We start from the raw sequence: 22755 nt of genomic DNA, 5'->3' as shown, positions 1-22755 counted from the left end.
ACAATTGCATCCTCTCATACAATCAAACAAATGCATCAAGCAAAGATACGATGAGTGGCCAATGAAATGGTCTTACAACTCACTTCCATATCATAGGAACAATAGCCAAAGGATGGTCTTACAATTGTCCTCAATGGGTAAACAACAATGATAATGTCACAAAGACAAATGAGATGATCATGCACTAATGAGCAATCAATGATGATAAATGCATAAAGCATACAAGCAAACATGTGCATATGAAACAACAATCAATCAATGAAAGCATTCAACACACACTATAACCACACAAGGAGGCTCATACAAAAGGGTTAGGCATTGAAGCCAACTGGAATAGGTTGATGGTGCTCTTAACCTTGCCATTGAGGGGCTAAGGTGAAGCAGATGAAAGGTGATGAGGGGTGTGCCTCATTGCTCTTATCCCTGGTCAGGGAGAGCATTTGAATATCAGAAGGTGTGGGAGTTCAGAAAGTAGGAACTCTCTCCACATATTAGACTCTATAGATCTTGGGTTTGGATCTCAATGCTACAACCATGTAATGGGAGCAAGGAGAAGACTCACAGAATAGTAGGAGATAGGTTACATATCTCTTTGATCTACCAATTGCCTTATTTGAAGGACTTTTCCTGCTTGGGACAAATATAAACACACACAAGCATTGCCTCTTAAGGAGGACTTCAGACAGTTGCCTGGCCAAATAACAGGCCAGGTCTTCCAGACTACATGAAGAAAAGGGATTATACCTCAATGCAAATTGCTATAAAGCAAAGCAAAGCAAGTTCTTAAGAACTAAGCAACTAAAGGTACCTGAAATAGTCAAACAGAATCAGTACACAACTCAAAGTTTAAATCAAAAGGAGATAAGGATTAACAGTCAAAACAAACAGACAGATGTGCAATTCACAAGACTCAAGGCATATGAGCCAAGCAACCTACAAAACAAAGAGGTTAGCTCATGATAAACAAATCAATCTCAATCAATTTGTATGATCTCTTTGGAGCATTGTTGCTTAACCTGAAAACATGAACTCAAACATAAGCAATAAGACCACTAGGACAAGCCTAGGGTCAAAAGAGAATGAGAAAGTCAAAACAGCAAGTGATATCCAATCAAAGTCAAGTTTAAACAATCAAGAAGCAAACTCAATTGGTTTCATGTTCATATCATGCATCATCATCATTTCATAAGCAAAAGAAGTCAAAGCATGGCAAATGAAAGCTCATAGAAGTCAACAGCAAGACTTAATTCAAAACCAATCATAAACAATTCCAAAAATCATCAAATAATTCATGATCAATCATAATCCATAACATGACATGCATATAAAATTTCAGATCAATTGGATCAAGGGAAGATAGTCAATGAAAATCAGGAAGTCAAAACAATTTCAAGCATGCTCAAAGAAGTCAACCAAACATGCATCAACTTCAAAAATTCATAAATCAGTGATAACATATGATAAATGAATGGGATCAACACCATGGCAAAACTTAAGATGTCTAGTAATCACATACCAAATTTAATGTCCATCTAATAAAGTATGAGAATTTCACAAATGAAATGGCATGGAGTGTCACAAAAAGTCAACATAAGACCAAACAGGGGAGAAAAATCTCAATCAATTGGAAAATGCCACAAACAAATCCACAAAAAATCACATGTAAACTAGACATATTGAGGTGAATTCATGCAAAAAATCAAAGCATTTTGAGGTCAAGAGGAATGGTAATAAAAATCATAAAGTTGCACATCAATGGTGTGACACAAATTGTCACACCCTACTTCAAAAAATCATTACTCAATGACCAGAGATGATAAATTCATAAACTCTATACCAAAATCACCATGAATGTGTCTAGTTTGTGCACAAAAAATTTCAAGGCCATAGGATAATGCATCACTATTTCACAAAGGATTTGGCAAAAGGTACAAAAAATGGATACATGTCACAAACCCTAGCATAATAAAAAATCTACTCATCCAAAAATTCTGGAAAAATCATGATAAAATAATAGAGATCCAGATGAACACAGTGCAAAAATTCCCATGAATTTTGGATTTAAAATGATGATGTTATGAGTTTTGTAAGTTGATGCATCAAATGGAATTAAAATTGCAAACAATAACATGAATTAATGGTCAATTAGGCACGGAATGGCAATTTGGTAAATACCGGACAAACTTAATGAAACGGTGCGCTTAAGCTCACAGGCGTGGCAAGTCGTGATAGGTCACATGGCGATGAAACAGGAACCTCATGCAAACAAAATTAAAAAAAAATGCAGAAAACGCGATTTCTGGGTTTATGGTTAGGGTTCGCTACAGTACTCATCTTCTTCACCAAATTCGATTCAAAATTTTTCCAGAAATACAAATTGAAACCAACATTCGAACCAGCCAAGCATCCTCATCAACACTTTACCATTTATTTTCAATAACATAAACTAACACAAGAGAAATAAGCAAAAACAGCTTTTAACATGAAACTTCAACTCAACAATATTCACTCAATACTCGACCATTTTTATGGATTCAAGGCTCAATAGAATCAGCAAAACAAGGCCTACCTAAAGCATGGCATGGTTTAGAGAATAATGAAAATCGAAAACTCACCAAACTTGGAGGACAGTGTCGATTCAGTGCTTCTCTTGTTGCAAATGCTCAAAACAGATGCTCCTTGTGGTTTGAAATGATGAATGGAGAGTGACTTGTAGCTCAAAAGCCTTTGGAATGTCTTCAAACCAGATCTGCCATGGAAGTGTGCTTGGTGAAATAGACTCGAGAATGCTGTTCCAGCTGGTGTTTTTGGTTTTCAATGGGCTCAAAAGTGATGGTATATCATGCAGCAACCAAGGCCAGCTCAAATCCTTTTGAGTTTTTTAGCAAAAATTCAAAGATGAGGAAATGAGGTTTTTTTTGAGAGAGAGTTTTTCTGTCTTCAATTGATGGCTGCTAGGGTTGCAATTGACAGAAAATGAGCTATATATTTGCTGTTTTGTGTTGGCTAATGGAGTGTTAATCATGATTTGCTAAAACTGACAATTTTGCTAATTGGCCAATTTTGCTTAAGGGGTGAGGTGTATGATGGCTGCAGCTCGAATTGGGCCTTGTAACATGTCTTAAACAACATTTCAGAACTTATTCAAATGGCAAAAATGGCTGGAAGTGGTTAATTCAAAATTTCACTTTTGCACCACACTTGAAATCAATTCATGTAAGTTCAAAAAGGCCATTTTGATTGGTGATATTTTGATGAATGATGATGACATTTTTGGAAAGAGGGGATCAAATATGACTTGTTGCAAAAAACCCCACCCAATTTGGCCAAAAGGTTTGAGAGATATGGCCTTTTGAAGTTCAAAAATTTTTGAGAATGTTTTGATCATAACTTGCCAACCATACATGGGAATTGAGTGTTCTTGGACTTTTTGGAAATGGGAGAACAAGATCTTCAACTTTCATGTTGGGCAAAAATTCATTTGAAGCTTGTATCATGATGCAAGTTTAGGATCAAGAAGTTTCCATTTTTGGCAGGTGAAAATTACAGGTCAAGTTTCTATTTTTGGAAATTTTCTGTTTGACTTCAAATTCTTCCATGATGATGTTTGACATGATATATGAGGCCTATATGGACATGAATGAGCTCCCTCAAACCAATTCCCACCATCAAATCACTGATTAATTGGACAGTTGACCAAGTTTGACTTTCCTAGGGTTTTGCTTGATTGAACCACTTCTGATGAATTCCAAACCCTAATTCCTTGAGATTTTGATTCCAAATGATATCACAACATATATGAACTCTTGATTATTGATCATGGTGCCCAAATTCTTCAAGAATGGCCACCATCCACTGTTTAATGGCTGATTTAACTGATTGACTGATGATTGCTTCAGCTGCAAGTAACAAGGTTAGATGACAATATTTTTGTACTTTTGGTTAACAAATAGATGAAAAGCAATGGTATACAAATGCAAAACATGCTTGGTGATCAAGAACCACACTCACAAGGTAACCTACCCACTAAGAGGGAAGCTAGGGCATGCAATGATCCTTGAGGCCATGGTATTATATGATATGGGCCATGAGGGATCTTAGGGCCAAAATTGGGGTCTTACAGGTAGTACGAGACAAATGAGAATACCATTCACGAGAAGCTCCAGTTAGACTGTCTCCAAAATAGTACATCCACAGCTTTTCGTCTTCCGTGTGAGCTCCCAACCTTCCCAACTAAGATTGGAGATGAGTGCGTGGGCAAGAAGCCCCGTTGTATTTCTCAAAAGTAGGGGGTTTGAACTTGTGAGGAATCCTTACTCCCTGAACCAGACCAAGATTTGTGACATAAAAACCTAAGGAATTTTGAGACTCCAAAGCTCTGAGCATCTTAGCGAGCTCATCCATACGACGAGTGGTCTCATGGGCTTCGTCGTGCAAAGAGAATCGATCATACTGATAATGTTCAGTAACGGGGCACCCGTTAATCCGAATTCCTAGATTCACATTGTACCTTCCGCCAATACCATTTCCAACATTCCACGTGTTACCAACATTACACGGGTTTCCATCAGCATTTGCGTTACCCGTATTACCAGTGTTCACAGGGTTATCAGCGTTCCCAGGGTTACCAGGGTTTCCCTCAGCATTTGGTATCTCTACCGCTGGATCGGGCCTCGGTTGCTCAACCAATTCCCTCAGCTTTTCCTGGCCTTCTGCCATACCAGTCATCAATGTCATGAACTGATCCATCCTTTCACGCATATCAGCAAGCTCTTTCTGTACCTGGTCCATCGCTAGTTGCGGACGATTTTCTTTTGTCGGGTACCTGTGGACTCGCTTGGGACCAATAATGCCTGAAACAGGGAACAAACATTAGACATTACGATGACACCTGCAAAACAAACAAGGGTTAATATGCATGGTATGCGATGCACTGCTTTTTAAACTTTACGGCACCCCCCTCTCAATTCCGGTTTGACCTTCCAGAACAACGTGTACAACTGCAATCAAACGGGCAAATAACAATATCGAGGAGAGGTGATAAGAAGCTTTGGACACAGACGAAATAATCAAAGAGAATGAAACGTCCGAAAGGTGACATAGTCAAAATACAAGCTGTTCTGAGAGTGATGAACAAAGAAATGAGAAACCATCAACAAGCCTGATGGTGAACTCTACAAAAACAAAAGGAGTCAAATATCTAGCCCAAACGAGTCTTCTCGAACTTCCTTAAGAAGCGCCTCTATAACTGGGTCAGTAGGGTGTTCTGTAAGGCCTTGAATCAACAAATTCGTCGTTTTGACCGCTTGTTCCAATTTCCTGTACTTGTCTTGTTCTTTTATTCTCTTGACCCCTGCTTGAATCTTTAGTTCGACGATCTCTTGTTCAGCCAATCGAAGTGCTTCATGCCGCTCGTTCTCCCTACTCTTCAACCGCTCATTTTCTGCTCAGATTTCTATCTCAACCTGTCTCCGGCGATCAGACAATTCTTCCCACCTTTGCTGGCGCTCAATAAGCCTATATTCAGCTCTTCCTAACTGCTCCTTAGCAGCCTTGCAAGCTTTCTTCAGTATATCCTCACCTGAACAGACTTTACGGATATAATCAACATCTTCAGCAATCCTCTCATTGCTTTGTCTTTGTAGCTCATTCAATCTTTGAACTTCTCTCTCAGCTTCTTTCTTAGCGCACAATGTTTTCTTGAGGCCTTCACTCAGCTTCACATTCAACTTATCGGCTTTTCCCTTTTCTTGCTTCAAACTGTTATACTCAACCATGCTGACAGACTCAACAATAACCGGATCAGATGGTTCTCCCATAGAGAAAGGTAGAAGAGTAATTCGAGCTCTTTCTCGCAACCAACTATCATACTGGGAAGAAGAGATGTTGTTACATTTTCCATAGATAGTAGCACCTTTAGTCTGAATATTCCTCCAAGCTCCAGTAGCTTGCTTAACCAGTTTTAGATTATCTTGCACTGGGAAGTAAAAAGATTCCACCAGATCTTGATCCTTAGGAGCGTGAGTCAAGGCATACCCTAATTGTCTTCTCAAAAGAATTGGGTTATAGTTGATACAACCCTTCATACCTAACAATGGTTCATTAGGGCATTTCCCACAGCTAACAACAAAATCGCCACCCTTGGTATTCTGATTGCACCATCTAATGTCTTTAGCAGTCAAGGCAACCAACCTTCTAGCCTAATTCCTTGCTTGATGCGGATTCAGAAAAGCATCGTTATTTGGCAAGTGCCCCACGAGCCACTTATGGAACAATGGAGCGCAACATCTGACCAATCTCCCTCGTCGTTTCTCATTCTTATTGTGCACCGAAAAATAGAAATCACCAAGAAGGGTGGGAACCGGGTTCTTTAGCAGAAAGATATGAATAGCACTCATACTCCTGAACTTTGGTTCATCGGCGAATAGCATAATACCATAGACACTTAACGCTAACAGAGCACACACAGCCTCCCAATTGCCTTGAGCAGCACACTCTTCGGCTTTGTTTACCACAAAATCCAGATGAAAACCAGACAGACCTCCCTTAGAAGAGAGATTTTCCTTCACAACAAACACTTCCAGATGAAGAGCCTTAGCAATATCCTTATGCTCTGGAGGAGGTATGTCGGAGTTGAAAGGGACACAATGCTGTAGAGGAACACCCAAGATCATAGCATACTCTTCCAATAAAGGAGCCAACTGGAAATCTTGAAAAGTGAAGCAACGCAACTGAGGATCATAAAACTGCAAGCAAGTATGTATCAGACTCCTCTGAGAAGCATCCAAGTCTTCAACCATAGGCAAGATGTGGCCATAAGTATCCCGGAATAAACCCACATGGTCAGGAGTAATCAAAGCTTTTATCTGACGCAATGGGCCGATCTCAGTATCAAAGAAATGACAGGTCACATTACTCTTCATGGGAGCCTCCATAATAAGCACATATCAGCCAAACCAAACCGAGAAAGGGAATACCCTGCAAATGAATAAGCATGAGATGTTGGATGCAAATATGCAGATGATGTTATGCAATGCAAAGGACATGTGACCGGCTCCGACCATATATACTGAACCATGGGCTGCTCTCTGTGAAGAAGTACTCAAAAGTCGGTAGTCCGGGTATGCAGGTTTAAAGGTTTAGATCCACAAATAAAACCAGTGCCAGAGGTTCGGATCCAGGTAATAGAACCATGAGGATCAAGTACCAGGTATCAGATATCAGGGTATGATGAGGTCAAGGGTTCTTGCACACCTGTAAACAACCCACCCAACTCACATGCGGAGGCTAAAGGGTAGAGACATTGATATCACAGACTCTCAGGCCGAATAGTAATAATACGTCCACCGTTTCCGGTTTGGCACTACCACTATAAGAGGAGCGTCTCAGCCAAGTTCCCATGAAAGTAAGGTAAAGGTCATCCTAAAGGTCATCCAAACTTAACGGTTCTCCCAGATAGCTCTAGCACTGTAGGAGATCCACAGCACAGAATTCTCTAGAAAGATCCACATCTAAATTGTGTTTTCATATTCCAACATCGGACCGAGACGGAACGTAAGGGCATGTGAAACCACGCTAGTCCTAAGTGCACTCAAGCCTGTGTATTGGGCCTATCTCACACAGAACATCCCACTCCCACAAACAAACAACCCAACAGAGCCAACAGACACGACAATGATATGTACACAAGTCCTGAAAAATAAATAATTGTACAAAAGAATAAACACCCAACAAACAAGAAACCTAAAAAAGCTAGGAGGGACTCGCTTAGGGAAACGGCCGTCCCCAGTAGAGTCGCTAGCTGTCGCAGCCTAAAAAAATATAAAGCAAAAAAAAACAACCGTCGAAAAAAGGAAATGACAGAAGAGTCGCCATCGTGCGTTATTTATCCCAAAGGAGGGAAAGGAAATGCTCGAAGTAAACCTGGAAAAAAGAAAGGAAAAGACAAGGTCTCGCAAACAAATCTTGGGTTCGGGAGTCAATTATGCGAAGGTAAGGTATTAGCACCCCTACGCATCCGTAGTACTCTACGGGATCCACTCTTGTTGTTCTTGTCTAAAGGGTGCGGGTTTATCTAATGTACTATTTACTAAAAGAAGGGTCAAAAGAAAATGACTCGCACGGATGTCGCATCCACTGCATACGTATCTCATCTGAATATGAGAATCAGAGTCTTCGTAGCTCGGCTACCTATGGGTTAGGGGGATGTGTGCTCGGTAAGACGTCGCATCTTATGCCTACGTATCTCATCTGGAATGAGAATCAGAGCAAAACGTAGTTCGGCTAACTACAGGTTGGTTTTGGGCGAACGACGTTACTACGTAATCTACTGGATGCTCGACCTTTGGAGACTTACTCGCCTGTAGTAGAAGGAGTAAACGTGTTCTTAGGAGAAGAAAAATCAATGAGTTTTTTGTTTAGGGATGCTCACGCAAAAAGGCAGTCCTAGACTAAGGAACCGCGCTACCTTACTTGACATGCAAACGAGAGACTATACGAAGCCTAGCAATCCTGTGGGGAGACGATCACACCATACAAAACAAACATGCATAAAGTAAACATGCCAACAAAAGAGGCTCAAACATACATGGGTAGGGATTTAGTCAAGAGGTGTCATATCAACCTCGACAGACAAGCCATGGGAGGGTAATCAAATGGGCTCTTAATTAGTGACACTGAACGTCGGGGTGAGCAGATCAAAAGGGTAATGAGGATAAGACCTCATAGCTCTTAACCCTGGACAGGGCGAGCTCATGACAAAAAGTGGGGATTCAGAAAGGTGGAACCCTCTCCACTGACCGACCGGACAAAAGATCTTGGGCTTTTGTTCTGAAGCATCGACACGTAATGTGATCTTAAAGAACGACGCACTGAATAACGGGGAATTGACTACTAATCCCTTTTATCCGTCAATTGCCTCTTCATGGAGGTCTTTAGTACTGGTGCCTCTTCTTGGAGGTCTTTAGGCACAAAAATAAACACACAAAAAACATTGTCTCCTATCGAGGTCTTCCAACTAAGAAAGCGGTGAAATGCGGGAAAAGTAAAGGGATCAAGAGATCTACCGCACGGATAAAAATCCGAAGTAATAACAACTAACGACACAAGAAACCCGGAGATCCCTCAAGCTAGCACCATCAAAGAAAGCGAGTCAGTACAGGTAATCGGAATAAACCTCCAGGTGGTATCCCACAAATAAAGTGGAATACCAAGCAAGCCATCTCTTCTAAAGTCATGTGAGCCCTCATAAAAACTCAACAAACAGGTTAGAGTAACAGGATGGAATCAGGAGAAAACAATGCCATGACGAACACAAAGCAGATTAGAGAAAACAGAAAAAACAATTGTTGTCGCGATCGCTGTTGCTTCGCTTAGCGAAAGCTTAGCGAAGCTTCGCTGCGTGCTAGCCTAGCGAGGTGCTAGCAAGCGCCTGCGGCTTTTGGGTTCTTCATGGATAACAGTATGATCTCGGAAACCCCAAGGTATTGCTTTATACATTCAAGGTTTTGTGATTTTGTGATTAAACATTTAAGCTTTATACATTTGGGTTCTCCATTTCTGTGATTTTGTGATTAAACATTCAAGGTATTGCTTTATACATTCATAAATATCTAAACCCGTGGGCAAAACCTAACGATACCTCATACATTCAGAGAATTCAAATTGAAAGCATAGAGTAATGGGAATAAGGGCAAACCTGATTAGAGAGATCGATTAAAATCGAATGGCACGACTGGGTTTGCAAAGCAATGTTAGGGTTTGCGTGAGACGGAGGTGAAAAAGTGTGTGAATCAGGGTGAACCTTTCAGAGCTGTCTGGAGGTAGCTGCAGATTAGTTCGTCTCTCTCCTTCTCTGCCTCTTTTTTCCTTTTCGGTTTTGTTCCACTGAAACTCTAGTATTCATAACCTGATTTTCATGGCTTGGTGGGCTCAAATGAGGGAAACTCAAGCCCAAGATTTTCTGTTATTTTTCTCAAAATGCGTGGGCTTCGCCTAGCGAAGGATCTGCTCGCCTAGCGAGCATGACAGTTCAAGGTTCGCTGGGCGAACCATGCTGCTCGCTTAGCGAGCATGACAGCTCAGGGACAGATTTTTGCTCCTTCGAGATTAGCATTCTGAATGATGAATAGACCCCATTTGAACCTGTTGGAAGTAACTCAAGTCTTTCCCTTGTGTTGACTGATCACCCGGATAGAACCCACAAAGTGTCTTGGGTGATGTTCAAGCTTCTTGGATCTGATTCTGATTGACATGATGAAATGCAATATGAAATGTTAAATGATCTAAAAATGAATGCATGAATGAGGAGGGCAAATTTTGGGGTGTTACACTTAGGCACAGGCACAATATTGGCCACCCATTGAGGATATGTAGAAGTCACCAGAAACCCCGCATCAATTTGCTTTTGAACTTCTTCTTTAATATTTACTGCCATATCAGGATGAGTTCTTTTGAGCTTTTCCTTCACAAGCACACACTCATACTTCAAAGGCAGGAGATGTTGCACGATATCAGTATCTAGACCAGGCATGTCTTCATACGACCAGGAAAAGACGTCGACATATTCTCGTAGCAACTCAATCAACCCCTTCTTAACAGACTCTTCAAGGAGTGCCCCAATCTTCACTTCGCGAACACAGTCTTCAGACCCCAAGTTGACTGTTTCCAGATTCTCAAGATGTGGCTGAATAATCTTCTCCTCGTGCTCAAGCAGACGGGTAATCTCATAAGGAATCTCTTCAACATCATCTTCTTCTGCCTCAAATACAGGGAACTTAAAGTTGGGAGATGGTGTTCAATCATTATGTTCAATGGGTTTGATCAACCTACATAATGATTTTAAGTATAAAAGAGATTTCAGAATTCAAGCGAGGCAAATCATTATGCAAATGAAAAGATTGACATGTGATTATTGAATGGATATCATTGTATTAAACAAATATGCCACCAATGTCATCACTTCTCCTTTTGGCATGGGAAAAGGGTTTTCAAACAAAATGAACATATTACGTGGACTTGTGGATAACTGTTAGAACATCAACAGCAACCCAATTATTGCAGATTCCACCCGGAATGACAGAGTTGCCTAGGTCTTCCTCTTCATTATCTTCAACAATGGCAGCAACTTCCTGATCTTCAACCGTGTGGATGAAACCACCACTTTGGAACAACCCACGCTCATTGGAAACACCAGAAGAATACCCTATTCCATCTCGGGAGTTATTATCTTCAAATTTGATCATTTTCCCCAAACCAGTAGTTGCACCATGCTCAATGGCCACTTAGCATCATTGTAGGAAGCAAATGAAGAAAGTTCTTTCCTTGAAGGCTCAGCAATAGACAAGGCTTGGAACGGAGTCCCAACCTCATCCTCAGCGTCAATATAGGAAAAGGAAGATAAATGGATAACTAAGAGAGCCTTCTCTCCCCCTATCACCACTAACTTCTTGTTTTTGACAAACTTCAACTTCTGGTGTATGGTGGATGTCACGGCGCATGCCTCGTGAATCCATGGTCTTCCAAGCAAACAGGTGTATGATGGATGAATATCCATGACCTAGAAAGTGATATGGAAATCACTGGGTCCAATATTGATCGGGATTTCTACTTCGCCGATCACATTTTTCCTTGATCCATCAAAAGCTTTCACAACCACTCCACTCTGCCTCATGGGAGGCCCCTGGTAAGAAAGTTTAGCCATAATGAATTTTGGCAACATATTAAGCGATGATCCTGTGTCTACCAACACATTAGACAAAGCATCATCCTTGTAATTCATTGAAATGTGTAGAGCCAAATTGTGGTCGTTTCCCTCCTCGGGAAGATCAGCATCACATAAACTTAAATTGTTGCAAGCGGTTAAGTTTGCAACAATGCTATCAAACTGCTCTATTGTGACATCGTGGTCCGTGTATGCCACGTCCAACACCCACTAAAAAGCTTCGCGGTGTGGCTCAGAATTCATCAACAAAGATAACACTGATATCTTTGATGGAGTTTGTACCAGCTGATCAACAACATTGTATTCACTTCTCTTGATGAGCCTTAGCATCTCATCACAGTCCTCTCTCAAAATGCTAGACTGGCCAACCGGGATAGGAGCGTTTTTATTTTGAACAACAAAAGGGTCAACACCCTTCACAGCAGGATTAGAAGAAGAAGTCCCCACGGGACTGGCAGGATTAACCACATCTTTCCCCACAACGTCTTCGTGGGATTTCGGTGGAGCCGAGAAAACACAACCACTACGGGTCACGCCACTGATGTCTGGGATGCTCACAACAGAGGTTGAGGGCAACGACACCTCATTCCCATATTCTAGCATCACATCATTGTATCTATAGGGAACAACTTTATTAGATACATACGGGACAGGGCCCGCTGGCTTTATCACAAGAGCTGGAGATACCTTCTTCTTGCTGCCATCATATTTGATGACAACAGGTTCAGGAAGATTAAACACTGGGTTATAACATCAACTTTGTCCTCATTACAATTCTGATGTATTTCGATCATCCCCTGATCCAGCATCTCTTGGATGTCCTTTCTAACTTGCTGGCATCCTCTTTCGTTGATAGTGCACACCTGGCACCTATCATGGTCATGCCCATAGTGATTGTATCCACACAACAATTTATGACTCTCGACCAAAGACTCCCTTATGTCATTGACATACAGGACTTTATATTTACCAAGGCAACCCTGGACCATATTCACAGCAACTTTCCCATGCTCGGGTAATGGGTTCTTCTTCACATTAGGACCTACTTCCTCGAAAAATAATATACCTCTTTTCACAAGGTCTTACACCTTGGTCTTCAACGGGTAGCAATTTTCCACGTCATGTCTGGGAGCACCGGAATGATATACACAATGTAGTTCAGGCTTAGACCACCACTGACGGTTGGTTAGTACAGCGGGAGGGTCTCGTGGAGTAATCAATTTTCTATCAATCAGAGAAGGATAGAGTTCAACATAGGTCATTGGAATCGGATCAAAAGTGACCTTCTTCCTCTCTTAATTGGTGCCGGTATTATTGTTGTTTCTAGGATGGTAGGCCTGTCGTTGTGGACGATGTTGTTGTTGAGATTGTTGTTGTTGACGATGTTGAACTTCTCTAAAGGCGGGTGATATATGAGCCACCTGGTGTTTGTTAACGGCAGGGCGCATGTTCTTCCTCTTCATAGAGGGTCTTCTCTTGATATGGGAAGACACAACATGTGCCTCTCCCTCCTTCTTCTTCGCAAAGCTTCCATATCTCTTTGCTGAAGAGCCTTCATCCTTGGATACACGTCCCTCTCAGACCCCTTCTTCCAGTCTCATTCCCATATTCACCATTTCGGTGAAGACCGAGGGAGCACTAGCGATCATCCTCTCATAGTAGAAAGAAATCAAAGTCTTCAAAAAGATCTTTGTCATTTCTTTATCTTCAAGGGGTGGCACTATCTGAGCTGGCAACTCGAGCCATCTCTGGGCGTACTTTTTGAAAGTCTCCTTCTCTTTCTAGGACATTGCCCTCAACTGGTCCCTATCAGGAGCCATATCCACATTATATTTATATTGCTTGACAAAGGCATCGCCAAGATCATTGAAGGAGAGGATGTTCGCACTATCCAAACCCATGTACCACCGGAGCATGGCACCTGATAAGCTATCCTGGAAGTAGTGGATTAATAGCTGGTCATTATCAGTTTGTGTTGACATCTTGCGAGCATACATCACAAGATGGCTGAGCGGGCAAGTGTTTCCCTTGTACTTATCGATGTCAGGGACTTTGAACTTAATAGGGATCTTCTCCTTGGGCACAAGGCACAACTCAGCAAAACTCTTACCGAAGAGGTCCTTACCCCTCAGAGTCTTCAGTTCCTTGCACAGCTTAAGGAATTGATCTTTCATTTCATCCATCTTTTCATATACGTGTGGGCCCTCAGATTGCTCGAAATGATAGATGGTGTCTTCAACTCTTGGCAAGGTGTGCAAAATGGGAGGTGGCACAGAAAGGACCGGGCTAGATGCCGACAGAGTAGCGAGAGTTGGAGCAAAACGCTCGGGCACAAAGTTGGCAGGCATTCCCCTGGGTCGACTGGCATGGTTGAAGCAAAATGGGTTGTGGCAGCAGGCACAGTAGAAGAGGCTACCTCTGATATAACAGTCCTTAAGGGAGGAGTTGCAGAAGTTGGCGATGGTTGGCTCTGGGCAGCCAGTACTGAATCCATCATGGCGTTCAGCCTAGCTATCTCTTCCTTTAATTCCCGGTTCTCTTGTTCTAGATGTTCCATGATGCTTGGAAGATTGGCTCTCGTGTTATACCGGTGCGTCAGCTTGTCTTCAAAATAAATGAAGAGCAAAGAGTTACACCACTAATCAAGAGGCTCAAAACAAAACCTGCTTATGCATATGATGCAATTATTGTTTGTGCATATGGTTTGTTTTTATCAGAGGAACCTTATAGAAATCTATTTGCAAATATTTGAAAATATTAATCTTTTAAGACATATACGGAATACTCATAGCAATAATATTTGGAAATTTTTTACACTAATGAAGTAGTACAGTTTTGGTAACCAAATACAATACAAGAGGAAAGGAGAAATAAACATCCTATGGAGCCCTAGAAGCAATCATCCAAAGCTCTCGATATCGGAAGATATGCTGCACGAAGCCTTTTCACCTCTCTCTCATAAGCTGTTCCATATCAGCTTTCTCCTTCGCGAGTGGATCATACTTCCTCTTCCCAAACCTGGATGACTGAGGAAGAAGAGAAGTAACCACGTCATTAGGCTCATTAATAACCTGATGCTCTAAAAATTCTATCACTGAATCCTTATCTCTGAGCTGCTGAAGAAGTTCCTCTCGCTCACGAACCCAAGCACGCGAACGGTCTTCATCTCTCAACTCCTCTACTCCTTGGTTAGGGAGGGTTGAAGCCCTAACCATAACCATAGGGGTAGGTCTCGGATAGTCATATGGCATGCGGTACCCAAAAGCTCTCTCCCTCACCCAAGCGGTGTATGGTTCCAAAACAATACAATTCTTCGGACCAAGCTCTTTCACTCCCTTCCTATGAACCTTGCACCAGGCGTGGACCATTCTGCCCTTCATGTTCTGGGGATCTTTACCCTCTTGAAAGAACACACCTTCTAACATAATGTTGTTAGGTTTATACTTTAAGGGGAACCTAAGCTGACGGCGAGCCAAAATAAGGTTGTGGTTAATTCCACCACATGTACCAAGAAGAGGCACATTGGAGAATTCACCACAAGAATCAATAATCTGCACACCATCGTATACACGATTATACCAAAAGATATCATCATTAGTGAGAGACATAAGTCTCGTAGACCACCGTAGACATCCCTTGTTCTCCTTGAAGGCAAGTGCAAAATAAACCACTGGTACAACAGAGGCAAACAACATACAATGGATCCACCACCCTTTGCATTCCTCATATGCAAAGAAAAATAAGTGTCGGAACGGGATTATGAGTAGAGAAAATCCTAATAGCGTTCACATCAACAAAGTTGTCGATGTTGGGCAATAACACTAGCCCATAGATGAGAAATACAAATATGGCTTCAAAGTCGCCCTCAGTCATGGCCTTCCCAAACAAGATAGCTTGGGCAATGAGAAAATCAGATGGGAGACCTTGAATTCCACCTTTGGTAGTCATATGAGCCACAATGTCAAATACATCTATATGAAGCATATCAACAATCTCTTGGGAAGAAGGAACCCTCTCCAAACCACTGAACGACAACTGATCCAAGATAGGTATACCCACATGATATGCATACTCCTCAAGTGTACGCGAAAGCTGGAAATCTGGAAAAGTGAAGCAACAATACAGAGGATCGTAGAACTGCACCAACACACTCATCAAACCCTCATCCACCTGAGTAGACAGAATAGACAGAAGCTTCCCATGGCGAGCTTTGAATTCCAAGGGATCTAATACATAAGATGTTAAACTCCTTAGCTCTTTCAAGTCGGGTTGTCTGAAACTGTACTCCTTCGGATATTATCGGATAAAACGACTACTTGTATTCCAAAAATATTCTCAAGAGAGACTCTTATGAGTGTAGTATCGCGTAACAATCGTATCAAATCTTACACTTGAACGACCTTCGCACTACGTCGTAAAATAGGCCAAGATAGGCTAGGTAATCTAAGTTCCTTGGCTTCTAAGGTTTTTATTGGAAAGAGTAATGCCTAACCACGACTACTCGTGTGACATTATTGACCCCAACAAGACCTCCACCAAGTGAATGGGCTTGCAAATCAACTTGCTAAGGAATAACTCCACACAAGTCAACAAGACTATGCCATTCTCCTATCATAAGTGCACTCGAGTTCGGGTATAGAACTCATCTCACAAGAGACCACCAAGCATACAAGCAATTGATATATCAAGCAACTCATACATTACAAACAATACAGTCATCCCAAATTTAAACAAAAATATGTCACAAATAAGTATAAACATATAAGACATACAAGCTAAATGTAGGCTATACCCACTAGGAAAGAGATTTCATCCCCAACACAGTCGCCACTTTTCTGTAGCGGGGTATTCGTTACCTTATGTCTTACTGACTAAACCAAAAGTAAGCATACAATTCGACTCGCCACGACACTTTTATTTGTCCAAAGGAAAGGCTAAAAAAGCGAACAAAATCCAAGTAAGAAGTTTTATCAAATAAAAAAGACTAATAAAAATGTCAGAGATCTGGGTAAGGGGGTTGGTTATGAGATGGGAAGGTTTTACTCACCCAAAACATCCTTAGTACTCTAACGGAGCCCTTTTTGCAAATGTGTATTGTAGGTTGGTATTTGTGAAAATATGTGCAAAAGATTGTGGAGATGAGAAAAGAATATTATATTTACAATTTTGTTGTTTGAATGGATGAACCCATTGCCTACGTACCATTACAAAGAAGGATCAAAACCTCGTTGTTCGGGGTAAAAATCTTAAAAGATTGGTGAATTGATTTGACCAAAAACCTTAAGGTCTTTTATTATCAAAGGGAGAAAACTCAACCTAAACCAACAATCCACCATGTGAGTAGAGCTTCAACATACTAGTGAGGGGTTAACCCTATAATAAGTATGGAAGACTTATAATCTAATCACTAAGGCTAACGTGAGGTTTACATCAACCACTATGATAACTCAAACCTATGGCTAATGTTTATGAAAAAAGGTTTTTAACAAAGGTGGCCATTGGAACCACAAAAAAAAATCACTTCAAGTGATTTGTATTTACAAGTTAAGTGTATTTACAAAATTAGGTCAAAGTTGAATTAATGTTTATTCACAATGAGTATTAATGAAAATATTGTGAAAAAATCAAAGGCATAAGGCCTAGGTTTCTTATTTGAAACAAAGTCAAAGTTTTCACATAAATGAGTTTGGCTTGGGTTAGAGTGGAGAGAAGAAGAGAAGGGCTAGTCCTAAAGCATACAAAGATAAGAGAAGAGATAAAACCCTTGGAGTTCCTTTTCTTGAAATCATAAAGAAGATTCAAGATGCTCCTTTCATTTGGACTTAGCAAGCAATAAGAAATCAAAACAAATATACATTCAAGCTCCTAGGATCTCCATTCGGCTTGTCTCTCATAACTTGGCTATTCATGACAATTGTCCTTCTTACTATCTCAAGATGGAATCCCTATCACACACAAGAACAAACATCAAAAAGTTCACAGCACAATAAGAGGAATGGACAAAGAATGAGTTTAGATTAGGGGTCCTTTGAAGTAAATTTTAAGATTTAGCATACTAAAGGCATGAGGCCTAGTTGCTCTTGAACTCCTTTAAGCATAGGTAAGGTCCTAATTTTAAGTCCTTTCTCCTTTTTGCATCGGATTCACACAAACAAACACAAAGCAACAATACATTTATATTCAATAATGAGCTCAAATGAGCAAAAGGAAAATGACATAAACATAAAATATGTGCTCAAGTGAGCATAGGGAAAAAGAAATATAAATAAATGAGCAAGAAAGTAAATTGCATTAAAGTAAATTGCAAGAAATTAAATGCTCAAATTAAAGTTAGTAGTTAGTATGGTTAATGTTAGTGTGTCCTAAGACAATTTAGCGCTATGTTAAGCAAGCGTAGGTGGACTAATGTAGTAGTCACACCTATCTGAGGCCGGTCAATAAAACTATAGGCAAATAAACACAAGTTAGAGATCATGACTAGTAAGCCAAGCTCCTACAACTTGCCATGCCAAAAGAAAATAGGAAGACCTTGTATGGACTTTAGGTTTTTTGCTTGACCACGAAGCAATCTATCTTGGACACAAAGCAACTCACTTGATCATGGATCAAGTTGAGTTTGATTTGGATCAAAGAAGGTTAAACCTCTCATATGTCAAGACCAACCATAAGACATTAACTCATTGGCCAATATAAAAAGAAATCAGATGTAGATGGAATGAAATAGATAAAGAAGCAAAGTGTCAAACATAAATGGTCTAATGTGAATCAAATCATCATCAACCAATGGTAAACAGAAGAGAAATGAAGATTAAAAGTCAACAAATTAAACATGTTTTTTTGGTATTTTTGGAATTAAAATAAAAGCAAAATTAAAATGGACAAAATATGGTCAAACCTCAAATTCAATTCAGATCAACTTAAACAAGTCCAATTAAATTCTCATAGGTCTAACATGATCAAACAAGGTTTAACAAAATTTTCCAATTATTTTTGAAATCAGAAACTATTTTAAATCAATTAAAAAAATGAAAAATAACATAAATGAATTAAAATCTCAAATAAATCTCAAATAAATCTCAAAGAAATTAAGAAATTGATGAGACTATTTTTCATTGACTTATCATGATCCATGTGTGTTAAGAAAATATTTTTGGATTTTTCAGATGTCAAAAAGTATTTAAAATAAATTAAGAACTATTAAAAACCAAATAATTCACAAAAAATATTAAATGAAGTCACAAAAATAATTAAAAATCAAAATATGAAACTAGATTTTTCAAAAATTTTTTTGCCATTGGTCTCATATTTATGAGACTTCAAATAAAATAGTAATGAATTTCTGATAATAAAAGAAATTAAAATAAACTAAAACAGAAATAAGAAAATATCAAAAATCAAGAGCGCTTGGATGAGTTTATTAAATGACGTGGCCCATCACATGGCTCAGAGGCGCGGTCTCACCATGGTCTCAAGTCAAGCGCATCATATTTGGAATTAAAATAAGTCAAATGAATCAATGGCCACGATTATAACATTTGAAAGAGATCCAAGGGATCTGAAGCATCCACGTGGGGATGGTGGTGGAAACCACCATCTTCTCCGACCAGAGAACAAACTCCGACCACCACGCGCAGGGTTTTCAACCTTAATGAAAATGAAAAATAATGGTATCAAAATGAAGGTGGGGTGATGTACATCACCCCTGTAACCTTGGATATTCCTCAATGTTTCTATTTAAAGAGAAACAAGAGCTTGAAGATCATGGTGTTTGATCTGAAATGTCTCAATTCATGAAATTAAGACCACCACTGGCTTGCCTCTTGCTCGAGGACTTCAGAAAACAGTTCAAACTCAAATAATTCACATTGTATTTCAAGATCCAGATCAAAACAGTTGAGTGATATACCTCTGAAATGCAACTTTGAACAACACGATCTCTTCAAGCTTTTGATTCCAATTTGATCTGGAGATGTAATGAGGGTGCAAGGCTAAGGAATTAAGACTTGAAGATCAACTAAGGATGTTGAAATTCAAGCTTGAAATTGAGAAATGAAAACTGAAATTCCTTTTAGTGAGGGTGAGGATTCAACTCAGCAGAGTTTCAGATCTCCTTCAGGTTGGTTTTTGAATGAGCAAGCACATGTATTTATAGCAGATCTTGATGCAAGGAGGTGTAATGCTCATGTGCATGAATTTTGGATCCTCCATGCATGGGCCTGTATAGGCGCATGTGAGGCCCAAAATTGAATGGAATTGCAAGCTGAGATCATTTTGAAGTGAATTGGACGTGCACAAGTTATGAATGGAGTTGCAAGCTGAGATCATTTTGAAGTGAATTGCAAGTTGAGGCCCAAAATTGTTTGTGATTGCTTGCATTTCAAGTTATGATGTGAATTGCATAATTGATCATAAACATTAAGCCCTTTGAAAATCACACATGGAAAATCCAAACATGGTCATGTGAATAATGGTTGGAAAGCTCTTGACATAAGGAACAAAAGCTATGTTGGGCAAAAATCCATTTGGAGTTTGGAAAATTACGAAAATTGGCTTTGAAGTTTGAGGTACAAAACATGTCTAGGTTTCCTTTGAAATTTTTTACCAAAAGTGATGAACTTCAAGTCTTTCTGTTCCAATGATGCAAGCCTGAAATGGAAAAACCTCCAACATCAAAGTTGTAGGTATTTTCAATATGATCAATTTGGATTTAAATTTGGTATTTTTAATGAGGAAGTTATGTGCACTTGAAGTTGGACATTTTTCATATTCAATGGTTTTGGTCCAAAGTGACCTATAATGTTTTGTATTATCACATGTGTTTCTTTTAGGATTATGAAATTTTTTCCAACATAACATTTGAATTAGACATATTAAGATTTCCAATGCAATTTGTCTCACCTCAAAATTATAAAAAATAAGGAAGTTGACCTAAAATTAGGGTTTCAGTCAAAATGACCTATAATGTTTTGAATTGAATGATGACCTTCCAAGTTTAAAATGGATTTTTTATGAACATGAAAGTTGTGAATATGGTTCTTAAGAACATTTTTTTCTTTTGGGGTCATCTTTATTTGACAAACACATCAATATTTGTGTCTCAGTGATCCTCAGTTTAGTCAGATGACTTGACTGGTCAACTTCTCAAGGCCAAACTTTAAATCTTCATGAATGAATGATTGAGGATACTCAAATAGGCTCATATATGCATAAAATATTGAATGAATTTGATCATAGGTTGAGGTTGCTTTATGAGCAAGGCACAGTCAATCCACAACTGAATTAGGGTTTCCTTGAGAAACAATCCTCAAGCCCTTTGGGTTATCTTAATCAAATTGGAAAATTGAGATGCTTGGGAGACATATATGATGATTAGGAACTTTGAGGACCATTGTCATGCTTGTTCTCATCTTCATCTGGCCACTTCATTGAGCATAGGAGCCTCCTAGGAGCAGGGGATCCCATGATCACTTGAGCTTCAAAACAAACGAGGTTAGTGACATATTTTTGTGCTTTTAGTTAGTTAAACAAATAAGAAAACCAATAATATACAATACAAGCATGCTTGGTGGTCTCAAACCAACTCACACAAGTCCCAACCCTAGGGTTAAGGAGCCACACATGTTATGATCCTTGAGGCAAATGCATTGAGCAATGATATGATGCCATGAGGGATCTTAGGGTAAAAATTAGGGTCTTACACCTATAATCTATGCACATACTACATCTGCCTTCTATGCTTTTAGCGACATGCTCTCCTTTTTTGTTCTGCACGACTGTGATGCCTCCCTTCTTGGGTACCACATGTACAGGACTTACCCAATTACTATCAGAAATATGATAGATTATACCAGCTTCCAGTAGTTTAAGGAATTCCTTTTTTACTACCTCGGTCATCACAAGGTTGATTCTTCTCTGATATTCTCGGGAAGGTTTTGAATCCTCCTCTAGTGAGATCCTATGGATCCACACGGATGGGCTAATACCTTTTAAATCAAAGATGTTGTACCCTAAGGCAGAGGGGTATCTTCTTAAAATATTTAAGAGTCGATTTTTCTCCTTTTGGTTTAAGGTGGCACTAACTATTACTGGGCGGTTCATTTCTTCATCCAAGAACTCATATCTTAGGTTCTTGAGTAGTTCCTTAAGTTCTTGGGCTGGTTTTTGAGAATTAGGTGGAGGGTCTGGAGTAAGATCCAGACATTCGTTAGTGTGAGGTTTTGTTTCCTCTAACTCTTCATCCTTTTCATTCAGGTTTGAAAATGGTTCGATCTTAGGTTCTTCTTGATCAAATTCTCTTATGCACTCATCTATGATATTGATCGCATAACATGCGTCTCCTAGAATTGGTGCCATCAGGAATTTCGAAAGAATGAACTCGATCTTTTCGTCCCCTACATCGAAGGTTAATTTCCCTCTTTTGACATCTATTATGGCTCCAGGTGTTGATAAGAATGGTCTACCTAAAAGGATAGGGATATCTTCGTCTTCTTTTATATCTGTAGCACCTCAAATTTGCACCCCCCATTCATGCATTCATTTCATTTTTAGGTCATTAACATTACATTCACATCACATTAACATTGCATAGTACATTGCATCTCATCAGTCAAGACTGGCATCAGGAGAATTCATCTGTGCAAAATACCAAGCATTTATTTGAGTTGGAGGCCACATGAGTATTTTAGAGAGCTTACAATGAACCAAGGATCATGTTGAAGCAACTTGACCAAGTGTTAGAGGCTCAAAGTCATCAGTGCACTGCCAGGTCATCTGGGGCCCATAAAAGTCAACTGCAAGTCAACTGAGGGCTAGGAGATGGAGAAATGGTTTGAGACACTTCATTCATGTCCCAAAGAAGGTTATTCAACATGTCAAACAGTTATCTTGAAGGATTTGAAGCCGGATCAAAAGTTTCCAAAAATGGAAAATGACCTGTAATTTCAAGTTTCCAAAAATGGCAAGTTTTTAGACCAACTTCAACTCAACTTTCCAGCATCAAGGAGGCTTCGAATGAAATTTTGTTCAACATGAAA

The 22755-nt window shown here is 39.7% G+C and overlaps 1 protein-coding gene across 1 annotated transcript; it reads right to left on the bottom strand.

Moving 5' to 3' along the window:
• Positions 1-5447: 5447 nt before the first annotated feature.
• On the bottom strand, positions 5448-6935 carry LOC127095566 (uncharacterized). The gene is made up of 2 exons (XM_051034239.1): positions 6294-6935; positions 5448-6149 (listed from the first exon to the last, which is right to left on the bottom strand). Exons 1-2 carry the CDS (start codon positions 6933-6935, stop codon positions 5448-5450), a joined length of 1344 nt encoding a protein of 447 aa, XP_050890196.1.
• Between the last annotated feature and the right edge of the window lie 15820 nt (positions 6936-22755).

The sequence above is a fragment of the Lathyrus oleraceus genome, chromosome 6, assembly GCF_024323335.1.
Source record: "Lathyrus oleraceus cultivar Zhongwan6 chromosome 6, CAAS_Psat_ZW6_1.0, whole genome shotgun sequence".
NCBI lineage: Eukaryota > Viridiplantae > Streptophyta > Magnoliopsida > Fabales > Fabaceae > Lathyrus > Lathyrus oleraceus.
The sequence above is the reverse complement of the archived record's forward strand: the minus strand, read 5'-3'. Positions and strand labels throughout refer to the sequence as shown.